The 15218-nt window shown below is 40.8% G+C and overlaps 1 protein-coding gene across 2 annotated transcripts in view; it reads left to right on the plus strand.

Annotated features, from left to right (window-relative positions):
• bmp2k (BMP2 inducible kinase) overlaps positions 1-15218 on the plus strand; it is a 76605-nt gene that overhangs the window by 30941 nt on the left and 30446 nt on the right. For both annotated transcript variants that reach the window (XM_038288129.1, XM_038288130.1), the window contains exons 2-4: positions 2047-2165; positions 4621-4726; positions 9003-9145. In XM_038288129.1, coding sequence (XP_038144057.1) covers positions 2047-2165; positions 4621-4726; positions 9003-9145 — 368 coding nt within the window. The remainder of the gene's footprint in view (positions 1-2046; positions 2166-4620; positions 4727-9002; positions 9146-15218) is intronic.

A 15218-nucleotide genomic window follows, 5' to 3' on the forward strand; every position in this document is an offset into this window, starting at 1 on the left:
TCTTCCAGCAGAGGCTGCTCTCCTGGCAACCTTTCAGTTTAAATTCCCTTCATGTGGGCAGAAGTTGGGGAAATCTTTTTTTATCAGGCTGCAGTTTTGTTTTCCAAGCATTTATGCAGTTTTTGTATCGCTTTAGTTTCTATCACATGTCTACAGCTGCGCCCCAAGGCTCTGCTTCACCTTGTGATGGTAGCAGCTCTATCTTTACTTATCTGTTTGTTGGCCTCTTTGGTGGCTGAATGTGAACAGATGTGAGCAGTCTGAGTCGACTTCAACAGTAAGCTAAACCAATGTTGGTTTCTCTCTTTGAGCTGCTGTGTTTCACTGTACTCTCTTTTATAGCTCTGCTGGGGCGCCATTGATCCTTGTGTAATTTTCGACTTGCTTTTTGTTGCAGAATAACTTCAGCCGTTCCTAATCTGGTAATATGTGCTACTGTATCACTCCCTGTTGCGACTACACACAAGCAAACACTTTGCTTCAGTGTGTTTGTGATTAAGCCTCACTTTAAGCCCTGCTGTGGTCCATTTAGTCCTCCTGGGGCAACAGTTTAATCTTTTCTGAATTAGCTTTTAAATATGTTTGTAAAGGGAACCTTTTCAGGAACAACAGCTCCAAAGTTGAACTTGTTTCTGGCCTTCTGATCAGTGGATTGAAGCATTGATCACAAAGCCTTACATCACTGTTTGCACCAATTAGTTGAGAGGAAATCTGTTGTTTTCTGTACGATTACTGGATCAAATACTGAAAAATCTTTATTTTGCTGTTTAATGAGCCTCAACTCTGAGAATATCCACCATTTTTTGCGGACTATAATTTCATCAACCTAAGACTTTAATATTAAAACATAAATTTTTGGGTTAAAAAAAATGGATACATAATTTTATGGTTGCTTCATTTTACTTTTGGATTCAAAACTGTTATCTGTATGAAGAAATTTCTGTTCGGGGTGTTACTGGACCCTGCTTTAACTCAGGATTAGGAATGATGGGATCCATTTCAAACCTGGTGAGCCAATAAAGCTTAAGTAGCTCAATCTTAAAAGCTGTGTCCTAGAATGAGACAGCCAGGGTTTAAACTCTGCACTTGTTTTTTTTTATCTCTATTTTCAGTGAGTTGTTAAAACATGTCACAGATCCTGTTATCGGTTTCTCTGGGTTGTAAATCAGCTGCAGAGTTTATGCTCAAACATTCAATTCATAAACCTCAGAGCTGAAGCTGGACTCATCATCCTGTTTGAAACTTTAAGAGACAAAACTTGGAACAAAAGCAAAGTTAAAAAGCCAATTATCTATGGGGTTCTTTAAGAAGTTTGAGATAGAAAGCTGTGAATCAGTTGGATTTTGCTTTAGATGCTCTGGTGCCGTTTTCTTGTTTTCATATGGAGGCGGTCCAGAGTCCTGGCAATGTTCTGAGTCCCCATCCTCCAGTATCTAGGAAAGATCCAGTGACCTAATCAGCTCCCGTCACTATTCTCTGCATGGTTTTCGTGATAGTTTGCAAGCAAAGTTTACATAAAAATGCTAAAAATCCTCCTGCTTGCAAATAAGGTTACCGTTTCTCTGATCACAGTATGTTTTTATACAAGTCTGTTATGGGTGTACAATAATGCAGTTGAAGTTTAGAACATTTAAGTACCTCATCAAAGGTGGATCCATAAGGCAAAGTTACCCATCAAACTAAACTTTTTACGCATCATATGTACATTTAAAAATGGCGCCGTTTGATGAGTGCAAGTGTTTGTGATAATGATTGAATTCAGGCTAAAATAGACGTTACTTAAGCTCTGAATAATGTGCTAATGTGGGTTTTGTTCAGACATAAAAACACTTTAAAGTTATGAAAACCTTTTATTTGAAGGCATGCTTTTGTTGTATTATTTTAAATTATCTGTAATCTTTCCTCTTTTTATTATGTAATAGATTCAGTCAGAAGGAACAAAACACAAAAATAAAATCCTTGATTGATGAACTGCTTAACTTGCTATCAACCTGGTCAAATAAGTGAAATACTGTAATTAATGATCTACATTTTTCTATCCATTAGGGGGCTTTTCTGTGGTGTTCCTGGCTCGGACGCATAGCGGCGTCCGCTGCGCTCTTAAAAGAATGTACGTGAACAACGTGCCGGACCTGAATGTCTACAAGAGAGAGATCACCATCATGGTGAGAAGTTTTGCACTCTTGCTCATAATGACTGCAATATTGCGGCTCTGATGAGGTGATGTTAGAAGTCAGTTTGTTCCACCTACATCTTCTAGTCTCTGTTAAATAATACATTGGAATCTACCTGGCTTATAATGTAAAAACTGACTAAATCAGTTTTGGGTTTGTTTACAGTTCTTGTTTCTGCAGCTCCACACTCCACAGAGCCTTATGGCTCACTGTAAAACACATTGAATCATGAAGCAGGTTGCATCATAAACACCTCCCTCCCCCTCCTCTTTCCAGCATTTCCAGTCTGGTGAGAGCAAAACAGACTTTTAGCAGAGAGCTTACTGACATGGCGTAAATGAACCTGGTCGATCTTTAAACGACTTCGATCTGTTGCACATGATTGCCTCAGCGCACTCCAAACGTTTTAGCTGCTAAACCCTCATAATTTTTTTTATATATTTCCAAAGCCCCTCAGACATATTTGACCCTGACGGACTGAATCGTTATGAGCGTTTGACCCCAGAGTGCGGACGAGCAGCTCGATCAGAGCCATTCAGGCTGCTTTGTCAGTCTGTTCGCTGTGTCATCATCTAGAACGATGTGCAGCTCCCACACCCACAGCTGACCTTAAACGTTGACACAGTTTGGGCCTGTTGGGACATTGCCTTAGGTGTGTTGGTTTCCACAACACACACTTCTCATGCTGGCCTTTAATTACCGACAAACAATCGCTTTATGTCAGTAAAGCATAATCAGCAGAATTACTTTGAGCAGAAGATGGGAGCTGAATGAAAAGGTAAACTAATTCAGTGCAAGTAGCTCAACATGAATATGAAAATGTTACATTTATTAAAGAGTGAGATTAGAATTTTTTTGTATTCTAGTCATTTTAGTTAAGGCTTTAAAGGTACAGTTGAACCTCAGTGCTCCTTGGCTTTAGCAACCAGTCTGTTTTTTTTTTCCATCAGAGGAAAAGAAAACCTTATTTATTAAAAAAAACTCCACCTTGTAATCCACCTTGTCGTTGCTGCATGCGTCACAAACCTGACACAGCAGGAACTACGTTTACAAAGCAGTTATTTCTGCTTTGCTTCATGCATGCTCTGCATGAGCGATTGCTGCAAAGTAGACAACACGATTTAGTCATTAGAAAATGTATTATTTGATATAATAAACTGAACTGTAATACTTTTATACCCAGGATGGACTCTGTATGATTTATTTGCACTTAGCACATATTTTGTAAACAAACTGGATCTGTTTTTTTATTTTTTTATTTAAGGTTTCTTAAGTCATTAGCAGTGAATCGTTGGTATATAAAAACACATAAAGCATTTAGCTTATTTAAGTGTGAGCCTTTTATTGAAGCTCTGTTATAAAGATTACTATTCCCAGTTGTGACTCAGCACTGGCGGAATAAAACGATAACCACTACCTACTCCAACAGGCCTATTGTGTTTTTGTTTTTTTTTACCATTTAATCAAAATAGTAACTATTTTTCTTAGCAGTTAAAGTTTGGACACATTTTCTGTGTCACATGTTTCAGATAAAGTGTGAACATGTTTGTATTTCTGGACTTGCCTCTAGATCTTACTCTATAATATTCCATCTGTTCCCCAGTCAGGATGTTGATCTGTCCACACATCAATCCATCTGACTGTCTCATCTATACATTCTGTCCTTCTATTTTTTTTCTCAGTCCTTCACTTTATTTATTTATTTATCTATCTATCTGTCTTTCTGTCATTTCAATTCAGTTTGTTTATACAGCGCCAATTCACAACCCGTCATCTCTTGGCACTTTACAGAAACAATTCAACCAGATTCAAAGTTTTCTATTTAAGGAAAACCTGCAGATCAACCCATTGACTCAAAGGCAATCCCTCACACCAAGCATGCTTGTAGCGACAGTGGAGAGGAAATCTCCCTTTTAATGGGAAGAAAGCTCCAGCGGAACCAGGCTCAGTGTGAGCGGCCTTCTGCTGAGGCCGATTGCTGTTCAATGAGACAGAAGCAGATATACAGATAAAAACAGAGATACAAAAGGCAACTTTTAAGCTTTTGAGGAAAGACACAGCCAGGCAGATTATTTCGAACTAACAGATTCTTCAGAGTTGGAGAATATAGAATGGAGCAGAATAATAAAAAGGGGGTTCCTATGTCATCCAGCAGTCTAAGCCTATAGCAGCATATCTATAGAGATAGGTCAGGATAACCTGAGCCACTCTAACTAAAAGCTTTATCAAAAAGGAAAGTTTTAAGCCTACCCTTAAAAGTAGACAGGGTTTCTGCCACATGGACTAAAACTGGTAGTTGGTTCCACAGGAGAGGAGCCTGATAACTAAAAGATCTGCCTCCCTGGGAACTTGTTAGGAAAGTAGAAAATAACATTTGTTTTGGTTGATGGATCGAGAATGTATGTTTGTATCCTTATCTTTCCTATGTTTTTCACCCTGCCTGCAGAAAGAGCTGTCGGGCCACAAGAACATCGTCCGTTACCTGGACTCGACAATCAGCTCGGTTTCAGACAGTGTGTGGGAGGTCCTGATTCTCATGGAGTACTGCAAAGGTAAGCTGGGGAAGATTCTCAGTCATCTAGGCCAGAGGTCTTCAACAGGGGGGCCGCGACCCCTAGGGGGTCCGCAGAGGTACTGCATTGGGGTCGCAAAATTTTGGTTAATTAGACTTATGTTCCCCCCTGCAATATTTTCCACTAATTGAAATGTCTTTAAATCCACATTAAGATGAATTCAACACACTGTAGTAAACAGATAAATGGAGGCAGAAGATGTCTTTCAGTCATCAATGCAGATCTGCGTTTCTGAGTAAAAATAAGTCAAATACACAAAATTTCATACAATATATAAAATAAGGGGGTCCCCGCTCCATCTCGCCATCAGTTTGGGGGTCCTTAGCCTGGAAAACGTTGAAGACCCCTGATCTAGGCCATAGTCGTAAAAAAAAAGATTCAAAATTTTAAAAAGCAATCCACTGGACTTTGTTTTCCAAGTTTGTAGACGTTTCGCTTCGCATTCAGGAAGCTTTTTCAATGTAAAATGTCTGGAATAGCGTTGAGTTCCAAGGTTCATAGAGTAGCGAAACAAAGCCTCATAATGGCTTAGAAAACATGCAAATAGAACCGAAAAAACAGGTCCACCCAGTGGTGGAGTTAATTCTTTTTACATAAATCATGCCCTTCTGAGGCTTTATCAGAGTAAATCTGTGTTTTGCATGGTCCAATATTGTTTCACAAACCTAAAACAATAACGTACCAGTTTAATAATGGAGAAGCTATTTGTAAGCTTTATAGTTTTTAATGTATACAGGTGCTGGTCATAAAATTAGAATATCATGAAAAAGTAGATTGATTTCAGTAATTCCATTTAAAAAGTGAAACTTGTATATTATATTCATACATTACATACAAACTCATATATTTCAGATGTTTATTTTGTTTAATTTTGATGATTACAAATGACAACAAATGAAAATCTCAAATTCATCATATCAGAAAATTAGAATATTACTGAAGACCAATAAAAACAAAGGATTTATAGAAATGTTGGCCAACTGAAAAGTATGAACATGAAAAGTATGAGCATGTACAGCACTCAGTATTTAGTTGGGCCTCCTTTGGCCTGTATTACTGCAGCAATGCGGCGTGGCATGGAGTCGATCAGTCTGTGGCACTGCTCAGGTGTTATGATAGCCCAGGTTGCTCTAATAGTGGCTTTTAGCTCTTCTGAATTGTTGGGTCTGGTGTATTGCATCTTCTTCTTCACAATACCCCATAGATTTTCTATGGGGTTAAGGTCAGGAGAGTTTGCTGGCCAATTAAGAACAGGGATACCATGGTCCTTCAACCAGGTACTGGTAGCTTTGGCACTGTGTGCAGGTGCCAAGTCCTGTTGGAAAATGAAATCTGCATCTCCAAAAAGTTGGTCAGCTGCAGGAAGCATGAAGTGCTCTAAAACTTCCTGGTATGTGGCTGCGTTGACCCTGGACCTCAGAAAACACAATGGACCAACACCAGCAGATGACATGGCACCCCAAACCATCACTGACTGTGGAAACTTTACACTGGACTTCAAGCAACGTGGATGAAGTGCCTCTCTTCTTTTCCTCCAGACTCTGGGACCTTGATTTCCAAAGGAAATGCAAAATTTACTTTCATCAGAGAACATGACTTTGGACCACTCACCAGCAGTCCAGTCCTGTTTCTCTTTAGCCCAGGCAAGACGCTTCTGACGCTGTCTGTGGTTCAAGAGTGGCTTGACACAAGGAATGCGACAGCAGAAACCCATGTCTTTCATACGTCTGTGTGTGGTGGTTCTTGAAGCACTCACTCCAGCTGCAGTCCACTCTTTGTGAATCTCCCCCACATTTTTGAATGGGTTTTGTTTCACAATCCTCTCCAGGGTGCGGTTATCTCTCTTGCTTGTACACTTTTTTCGACCACATCTTTTCCTTCCCTTCGCCTCTCTATTAATGTGCTTGGACACTGAGCTCTGTGAACAGCCAGCCTCTTTAGCGATGACCTTTTGTGTCTTGCCCTCCTTGTGCAAGGTGTCGATGGTCGTCTTTTGGACAACTGTCAAGTCAGCAGTCTTCCCCATGATTGTGTAGCCTATAGAACTAGACTGAAAGACCATTTAAAGGCTTTTGCAGGTGGTTTGAGTTAATTAGCTGATTAGAGTGTGGCACCAGGGGCCATCAATTTTGAACCTTTTCACAATATTCTAATTTTCTGATATGATGAATTTGAGATTTTCATTTGTTGTCATTTGTAATCATCAAAATTAAACAAAATAAACATCTGAAATATATGAGTTTGTATGTAATGTATGAATATAATATACAAGTTTCACTTTTTAAATGGAATTACTGAAATCAATCTACTTTTTCATGATATTATAATTTTATGACCAGCACCTGTATATAAAAGCTATTTAAGAGCAACTATGCAAATTTACAAACATCTAGAAAAAGTACAGTATTATATTACTTTCCATGTGAATCTCAGATTGTTCATGCTTCCTTTCCTTTTCTAAAAAGTGCTTTAAATCAGTCCTACCTTTCTTTATCCATGCTGGGTCAGATCCTGATGTTTAAAAAAGGAGGCAGGGAAAGCAGAATAAAGCGTTAGTCTCGCTCCATGCAGTTAGCCAAGCCTTGCAGCTAAACAGGACCTGGAAAAGGACGTTTCTTGCCCCATTTCTCTCTCTCTTTCTCTCTCTCTCTCTCTCTCTCTCTCCCCCCCGCCTCGAGCTTTCCTATACCTTTGTATTGCAGAGGAGCTACGGCGCACGGACAACTTCTAACGAGAGTCAATGGGTAAAGATTTTTGCCCCCTAGTGCAGAAATAACTCTTCAATCCAACGTAAAATGAAGTGACGCTTCACTTGTCATTAAAGATTTAATACATAACTTGAAAATCTAAAAAAAATGTGTGTCAATATATTTCGAAATATTTTAAATTTGAATTTAAAATGAAATTATAAGAAACAGTACACACATTTCTGTCTTAATCAGGGTCATTGAGTAGGTGGTGCGGCACGCTAGCGCCCTCTATTGACCAGCCGCCGCTGAGTCCACCCATTAAGTTTGTTGAGGTCTTTGTTGACCTGCATGCCTATAAAGCTTGGAATTCAATGCCAATCCGGACATTTCGAATTGAAAAAGCATCATGGATGGGAAGCGAAACGTCTTCAAACTTGGAAAACAAAGTCCAATGGGTTGTTTATTAACAATTTTTGTAATACTGCAAAAGTAAAAAAAAAAAAAAAAAAAACGTTCTGGAAATAGAAAATCAGAGGATTTTTTTTAATAACCCTGATATATTTTTCTGCTTTTAAAATCCACTTCTCAGAAGTCTGAATGATTTTATAGATCATGCCACTGCTGGGCTCACCTGGTAAACGACTGTCTCAGTTGCTAGCTTCCCCTAAATTTTAAAAGTAATGATTAAAACTGATCTGTTGTATCCTAACAGCTACTTGATAAAGATTCAAATTTGGTCAACTGGAGCTGAATGCTTAAAGCGGAATGCCGTTTTTTTTTGTTTTTTTTCTTTTACATTGGGCCCATGATTTTACGTTATTACATCATGTTCTACTCACCCATATCAGTTTTGCGTCATTTGGAGCTGTCTGGGGGACAGACATCCGCGATTATATTTTTTTAAAACAAAGCAGAACGTGTATGATGTCATCCGCTCTCCGGACTGGAGTTGTGACAGGCAGCCCAGGCATCAGGCGGCTACGCTCTACCCCTTCTATTCGTTCGACTAGCTAATCTGAATCGTTCAATTCCATTTGGAGAGAGAGATCATCTGTGGTAGTAGCACCAGACATCTTCCAGGCACGTGAGTGAAACTGGAAGCAGTTCAGCGGACAGGATGAATGAATGGTAGCCGGCGCGCATGGATGACGTCATACACACTCCACTTTGTTTTAAAAAAAACATAAATATAAAAATATAACCGTGGATGTCTGGGGGACAGTGAAATGCCTACATGTTATGAATGCTGGCGTACCATAAATAATAAATTATGAACAGTTTAGTTTACGACGTTACTTGGATATAACCTAACCGAATATCTCATATGGGTGAGTAGGAAATGATGTAATAACCTAAAATCAAGGGCCCAATGTAAAAAAAAAAAAAAAAAAAATGGCATTCCCCTTTAATCTTGATGCTCCTCATTTTGTTTTTCAAAATTGGAAAAAAAGCAAATGTTCCTACAGGGGAAAAATAACCTTGATAATAGCCGGACACATACTAGCATGGCTTGTTTCTACAGCCTGAACGAGGAAGTTGATGAGTGTTGTTTTTCTTTTTTGCAGCGGGTCAGGTAGTGAAGCAGATGAACCAGCGGTTAAATGTGGGTTTCAGTGAAGCCGAGGTCCTCCACATCTTCTGTGACACATGTGAAGCTGTGGCTCGCCTTCATCAATGCAAGACCCCCATCATTCACAGGGACCTTAAGGTGAGGGGGACATAAGTACATCTGGAGTTCCTGCACTGTCTGCAGAAGTCTATAAGTGTTTTCTAGGTTTGGGTGAGTATAAAAGCAGAAATTCAGGAATACAAAAAATATTGGCTGTTAAGATAACTGTATGCTCTAAATAAGTGACTGAATGTCAAATAGCTGCAGTAATCAGGGGAAATAAGATGTGACAGCAGTAGAACTATAAATGCTAAATCAAAAAATATTTTTTAGTCTTTTTTTCTTTGGTTTAAGATTTAGATCATTTTCCACCCAGAGGAAGGTGTTGAGAAAATCTTTTACATATGCTTCTGTTCAAACAAACTTTTTGGATAAGATATATTCCAAACTGGCTGGAGAACGGTTTTTAATAATGGCATGAAAGAAACTCCAATATACATTTGTCATTGCGTTATAAAGTTCTTTTCTCATCATTTGTGATTTTCTGATCCAATAGAATGAACTCTCTGCAACAAACAGCAGATGGTCAAACACTTATACTAATAATTAATGATTTAACTTTATTGATCTCACATTGGAGAAGTTTATCTCTGCATATTACCCATCCCCTTAGGGAGCAGTGGGCTGGCATCGTGTGGCGCCCGGGGAGCAGTGTGGGGTTATGGGTTTTGCTCAGGGAACCGAGAGTGGAGGCTCTGGGGGGTAAAACCGAGCCTTGCAACCTCCTCAGAGCACAAGCGCACTGCTCTAACCCACCCAAACTGATCAAAGAGCCATATTGGACCAAAAAACAAAAAAATCTGTCTGGACCCGCAAAAATGTAAAAGTCTTATACATGCTCGTATGGCAACATGGGCTCCAAGTGTATTATCCCACTATAGAAAATGACTATGAGGGCTTAAATATATAATAAGCATTCATGATTAAATGTTTATCCTGGAGCAAATGTCACATAGATGCATGAGGTGAGGGAGGAGCAGTGAACACGCTCACCGCATGGAATTCACCGTTCGCCGCTTCACCGCCTTACACTGCATGGTTAGATTCTATTGCATTGATGAAATCATACAAACACAATAAAGGAATCTTTCTATGGTGGACGTGTTTCTGTTGGGAGTCGATTGAGTCATGAGGAACCAAACAGGAACTGACATCCATCAGAGCAGTGATCTCTAACCCCCGAAGTCCCACATCCTCAGTCACCAGCGTTCTTTAGTGTGATTTATATTTTTAGGATTTGGGGAAAAAAATGGAAGAAAGTTCACATACTTGCAACAGAGCACTACCTGTTTGATCTGTATGTTTTGATTTGTGGACTGTTTTCCATCCCTTCAACGAAACTAGCAGCAGTGGTGGAGTTTGGAAATGTAATCCAGTTCTTAAATCTGTCTTTGTGCTCCTCTAATTTATCCAGAAGTTCTGCAATCGCACTTTTTCTCTCCCTCCCAGCTTGGTGGTCAGCTGCATATTTAGCTTGCATTCCTTGGAAATGCCATTCCAAATGTTTCTTTTTTGACAACCTCTCATTATAAAGCAAAAAAAGCAGGCAATCCTTCCATATTGATAATGAAAGCAAATGATTCGTTCTGTTCTTTAAATCCTCTCTTATCATCAGCTATCTTCCTTCTTTTTTCCCTTTGAGAACCAAGGTCCAAGACACACGCACCGCTTTGTTAGCCTGGCACCGCACAGCGCTGGTTGCAAGTTATGGCCATTATTCTCTATGACTATGACCCAAATTATTGTTTAGATTTATTTATTATACAAATGTTTACAGCATTAGAAAACATAATACATTTTTATTTGACCTCTTGCACAGCATATATAAAAAAAAAAAATAAAAAAAAAAGATTTTCATAAATTTTTGAAAAAGATCCAGGAAGCTGCAAGGGGGACGCTAAAGAGCCGCGGTTCCCGACTCCCGCACTAGGCCAACACACCCACCTTACTCCCCTTACTGACTCTGGATAAAAGCTTTGTTTAATTCAAGGAAACCGACTAATTTAAATGAACTTCACCAATTCTGACAGAAATAGTGTTTGAATATCCAACAGAATGAGCATGTTACCTCATGACATTAACCCTACACCTGTTTGCTTGAGTGTGTGTCTTTTATATATGTAAATACCGTATTTTCACGACCATAAGGCACACCGTACTAAAAGGCGCAGTCTCAGTTATGTGTGCCATTTCTGTATTTAACACACACATAAGGCGCACCGGACTATAGGGCGCGTTTTTTATATACAGGTACATGTCCTCTACTACCTTTAAATACCTCTACTGCGTATTTAAAAATACAGCGGGGGCAAAACTGAGTATGACTGTGCTTTATTCATGTATTTATTACAAAGTATTAATCAAACCTGGGAGCTGACCGTGAGACAGACACATCGCAGATGACACAGCGCTGTGATCACTCCTAAATTAACTTAAAATCCTGAAACCTGCCGACAGAATATGTTCGCTTTTATTACCGGTATCCTGGTGCCTGCAGTTTAAATTATTTAGATGAAAAACACCTGCCAGCCACCGCGTGAACCCGGAGGCTGCCCAGCCTAGAGGCTGCTGATTCAATTCAATTCAGTTTATTTATATAGCGCCAAATTCACAACACATGTCATCTCAAGGCACTTTACAGTTCAACCAGATCATACAGTCAAATTGATACAAAGTTTTCTATCTAAGGAAAACCAGTTGATTGCATTGACTCATTGACTCAAATACAATCCCCCACACTAAGCATGCTTGTAGCGACAGTGGAGAGGAAAAACTCCCTTTTAACAGGAAGAAACCTCCAGCAGAACCAGGCTCAGTGTGAGCGGCCATCTGCCGAGGCCGACTGGGGTTCAAGGAGACAGAAGCAGAGATACAAAAAGCAGCTGTAAAAGGCGGCCCCGTCCAGGAAACACACAGCCAGGCAGACGAGCTCCAAGGCAGCTCCCATGCCAGAGGACGAAGAGAGCACATCCACTCAGTCACGGTCAGAGAAACAGGACCACACTGGAAAACAGGCCGATCTCCAACATCTATTAACAAGGGTGTTGATAGAAGCAGCACAGCTGATGTTTTTTTCCAGGATGACGTCACAGCCAAACAGGAACAGACGAGGCAAAGCTACTGATGAAAGGATTTCTACTGTCGGTGCACTGCTGGTATGTGGGGGTCTGAGCGGCTCCGACAGAAATAGATAATCTGGATGAACTGACTGCAATTATTAAGTTTTCAGGTGGACTTTCTCACTTAAAAACATATTAAAACTACTTTATTCCCACTGATCACAGCAAATATAGCTGCAAGATTTAGATTATTTAGATGAAAAAACACCTGCCAGCCACCGCGGTGAAGAGGAGGAGACGCGCCCAGAGGCAGCTGTTGAATTAAGTTTCAGGTAGAAATAGAGCGGGAGAAAAACTGAGTATGATTGTGCTTTATTCATGTATTTATTACAAAGTATTAATCAAACCCATCAAAGTCATCATCCTCTGTTTCTGAATTAAACAGCTGCGCTAAATCAGACATGCCAATTTCCCATTCTTCGCTGTCAGAGTCACTTTCCGTGCAGCGCGGCTCCTCAAAAATAATGCCGGCTTTTGCGAAAGCTTGAACAACAGTGCCAGCAGACACGTTAGTCCCAGCATCAACAATCCATCCGCTAAAGGTGGCGTAACTTGCCCGGTGCTACCTTCCACTTATCGTGAAACAGTGGTCTCCGTCTGTCATCCATCGCTCCCACGCAGCTCGCAGCCTTACTTTGAACGGCCGCTTCACACCGATGTCGAGCGGTTGAAGTTCCTTTGTCAGACCCCCGAGATAACGGCGAGCACAGCGTTCATTTTTTTTTCACCATGTTTTTTCATCAGCTGTGAGATGGGCACGCATGGAGTCACATATTAAAAGCGATGGTGATGCGTGGAAAAAAACCACCTGGTCTCCTAACATACACCTCCCTCAGCCACGATTTCATCATCTCCTCATCCATCCAACCCTTTCATTTGCTTTAAAATCATATGTCATCAGAGCGATGTGTCTGTCTCGCTGTCAGCTCCCAGATCAGCTTCTCTGATTGGTTGATGCGGCGCTTCCAGCAGCAAAACTTCAACTTTTCCATCTCGAGCAGCAGCAGCGCGTTGACGGCGCGCTCCCGACTCGCTGCGCCTGCTGCTCAAAACGCGCTGCGGGACCTTTTGCTGCGTCTATACGCTCGTCAACTGTTGACTTTGCATGTAAACTCGCTGCTTCTGCTGCACCTGCTGCGTCCGGTTCACAGCGAGCACAGCATTAATTTGTTTCACCATGTTTTTCACATCAGCTGTGAGATGGGCACGCATGGAGTCAGATTAACAGCGATGGTGATGAGTGGAAAAAAAAAACACCTGGTCTCCTTACATTCAGCCACTCTTTCATCGTCTCCTCAATGAGGTGGTTTCAAAAGTCGCAGTTACAACACACATAGGGCGCACCGCACCAAAGGGCGCGCCGCACATTTTGAGGGAAAAAAAAGACGTTTATGTGCGCCTTATAGTCGTGAAAATACGGTATGTATGTTTAGATTCTGGAAATTCTGGAAAAGTTTTCTGCAGCCCAAGTGCTCCTTTATTCATGAGATCTCTGTTCGGGAAAATCCCCAAAACCCTGAGACAGATACATTTAAATACGACAGTTTATAGACTACATTCAGTTTGATTTGCATGAGACATGAGCAACACAAACAGGATCTAGACCTGCCTGATCTGCAGACGGCTTTAGTTTTAACTTCTTCTGATTCTCCGCTGACCCTTTTACAGCTCATGCGTCTTTTCTTTGTTTTTTTTTTTCACCTCCTTCATCTACAGCCGCGGTTCTCAAAGTGTGTGGCGCGACCCACTGGTGGGGAATTGAGACGTGACAGGTGGGGCGCGCCAAGTTCCGGTGTGTGTGTGTGTGTGTGTGTGTGACTATAAATGTAGAACGTGTGAGAGCAAACTGTCCTTATAGCTGTATGTTGCCGCTTTTTAGACCAATCAAACCCTCAAAGTAATCATTACTAGCCTACATGCAGTCTAATTAAAAGAACATTAGATATGAGAAAAATTTCACCTGGAACTGAAGTGCCAAAATAATGATTGACGTGACGTCGGCATATTATTTGTAACGGAATAAACTTTCGCGCCCCAGTGTTGCCAACTCAGCGACTTTGTCGCTATATTTCAGACCCCTCCAGCGACTCTTTATCAAAAAAGCGACTAGCGACAAATTAGCGACTTTTGGAGACTCTTACGTGAAAGCACGTATCGTTCCTTTTCTTGTCCTCCAGCGGCAGGTGCTGCCGTGGGGCGCCTCCCCCATCCCAACCCCGTTCTCCCCCGCTATCGCAGGAGTCCCTCTCAGCGCTGCAGAGACACAGCATGTTTACCCTCAGCGTCCAGACTGCAAATAAAGCGCACATGCGCCGGGATTGGCGGCGCAGGTTGATCATAATTAACTGAATTTGAAATATTTTATCTTAAATAAATAGGACCAGTTTATTGAAATGACGTCTGACTCCACCCTGAGGCTCAGGTTTAATGCTCAGACTCATAGTGAATTCTGGTTTGGAGTGGAGAGGGAGTTTCCACTCATCGGGCAGAGAGCTGTGTGCATTCTTCTTCCCTTTGCCACATCATATCTCTGTGAGATGGGCTTTTCAACTGTTGCTTCACTGAAAACAAAATACAGATCTCAGCTGAACATTGAGCATGACTTGAGAGTGGCAGTATCAAGCCTGCAACCCCGTTTTGAGAAACTGTGCAATGCAAAACAGGCTCATTGCAGCCACTAATGCAGGGATAAATAGACCTGTATTGCCAGATGGATTTCACTTCTTTTCTTTTATTAACAGATTGCAGAGTGGCACTTTAATTTTTTCTATCTTTGAGCTTGATACAAATTTTGACACAGCTGCATTTTTATTTTCTTTATTTTTTAGCTTGCTGTTATTTGATGTAGATAGTTTGTATTTAGATGCTACTTGTTACTTCAATAAAATTGGAACATTTTAAGATTGTTGCATATTTCATTAGCATTGTGTTGGGGCGATGGGGACAGGCGGGGCTTGAAAATTCCCCCTTGTCCAAAGTGGGGAATGACAGAA

The sequence above is a fragment of the Cyprinodon tularosa genome, unplaced genomic scaffold, assembly GCF_016077235.1.
Source record: "Cyprinodon tularosa strain WSP-4 unplaced genomic scaffold, ASM1607723v1 ctg249, whole genome shotgun sequence".
Classification (NCBI taxonomy): Eukaryota; Metazoa; Chordata; class Actinopteri; order Cyprinodontiformes; family Cyprinodontidae; genus Cyprinodon; species Cyprinodon tularosa.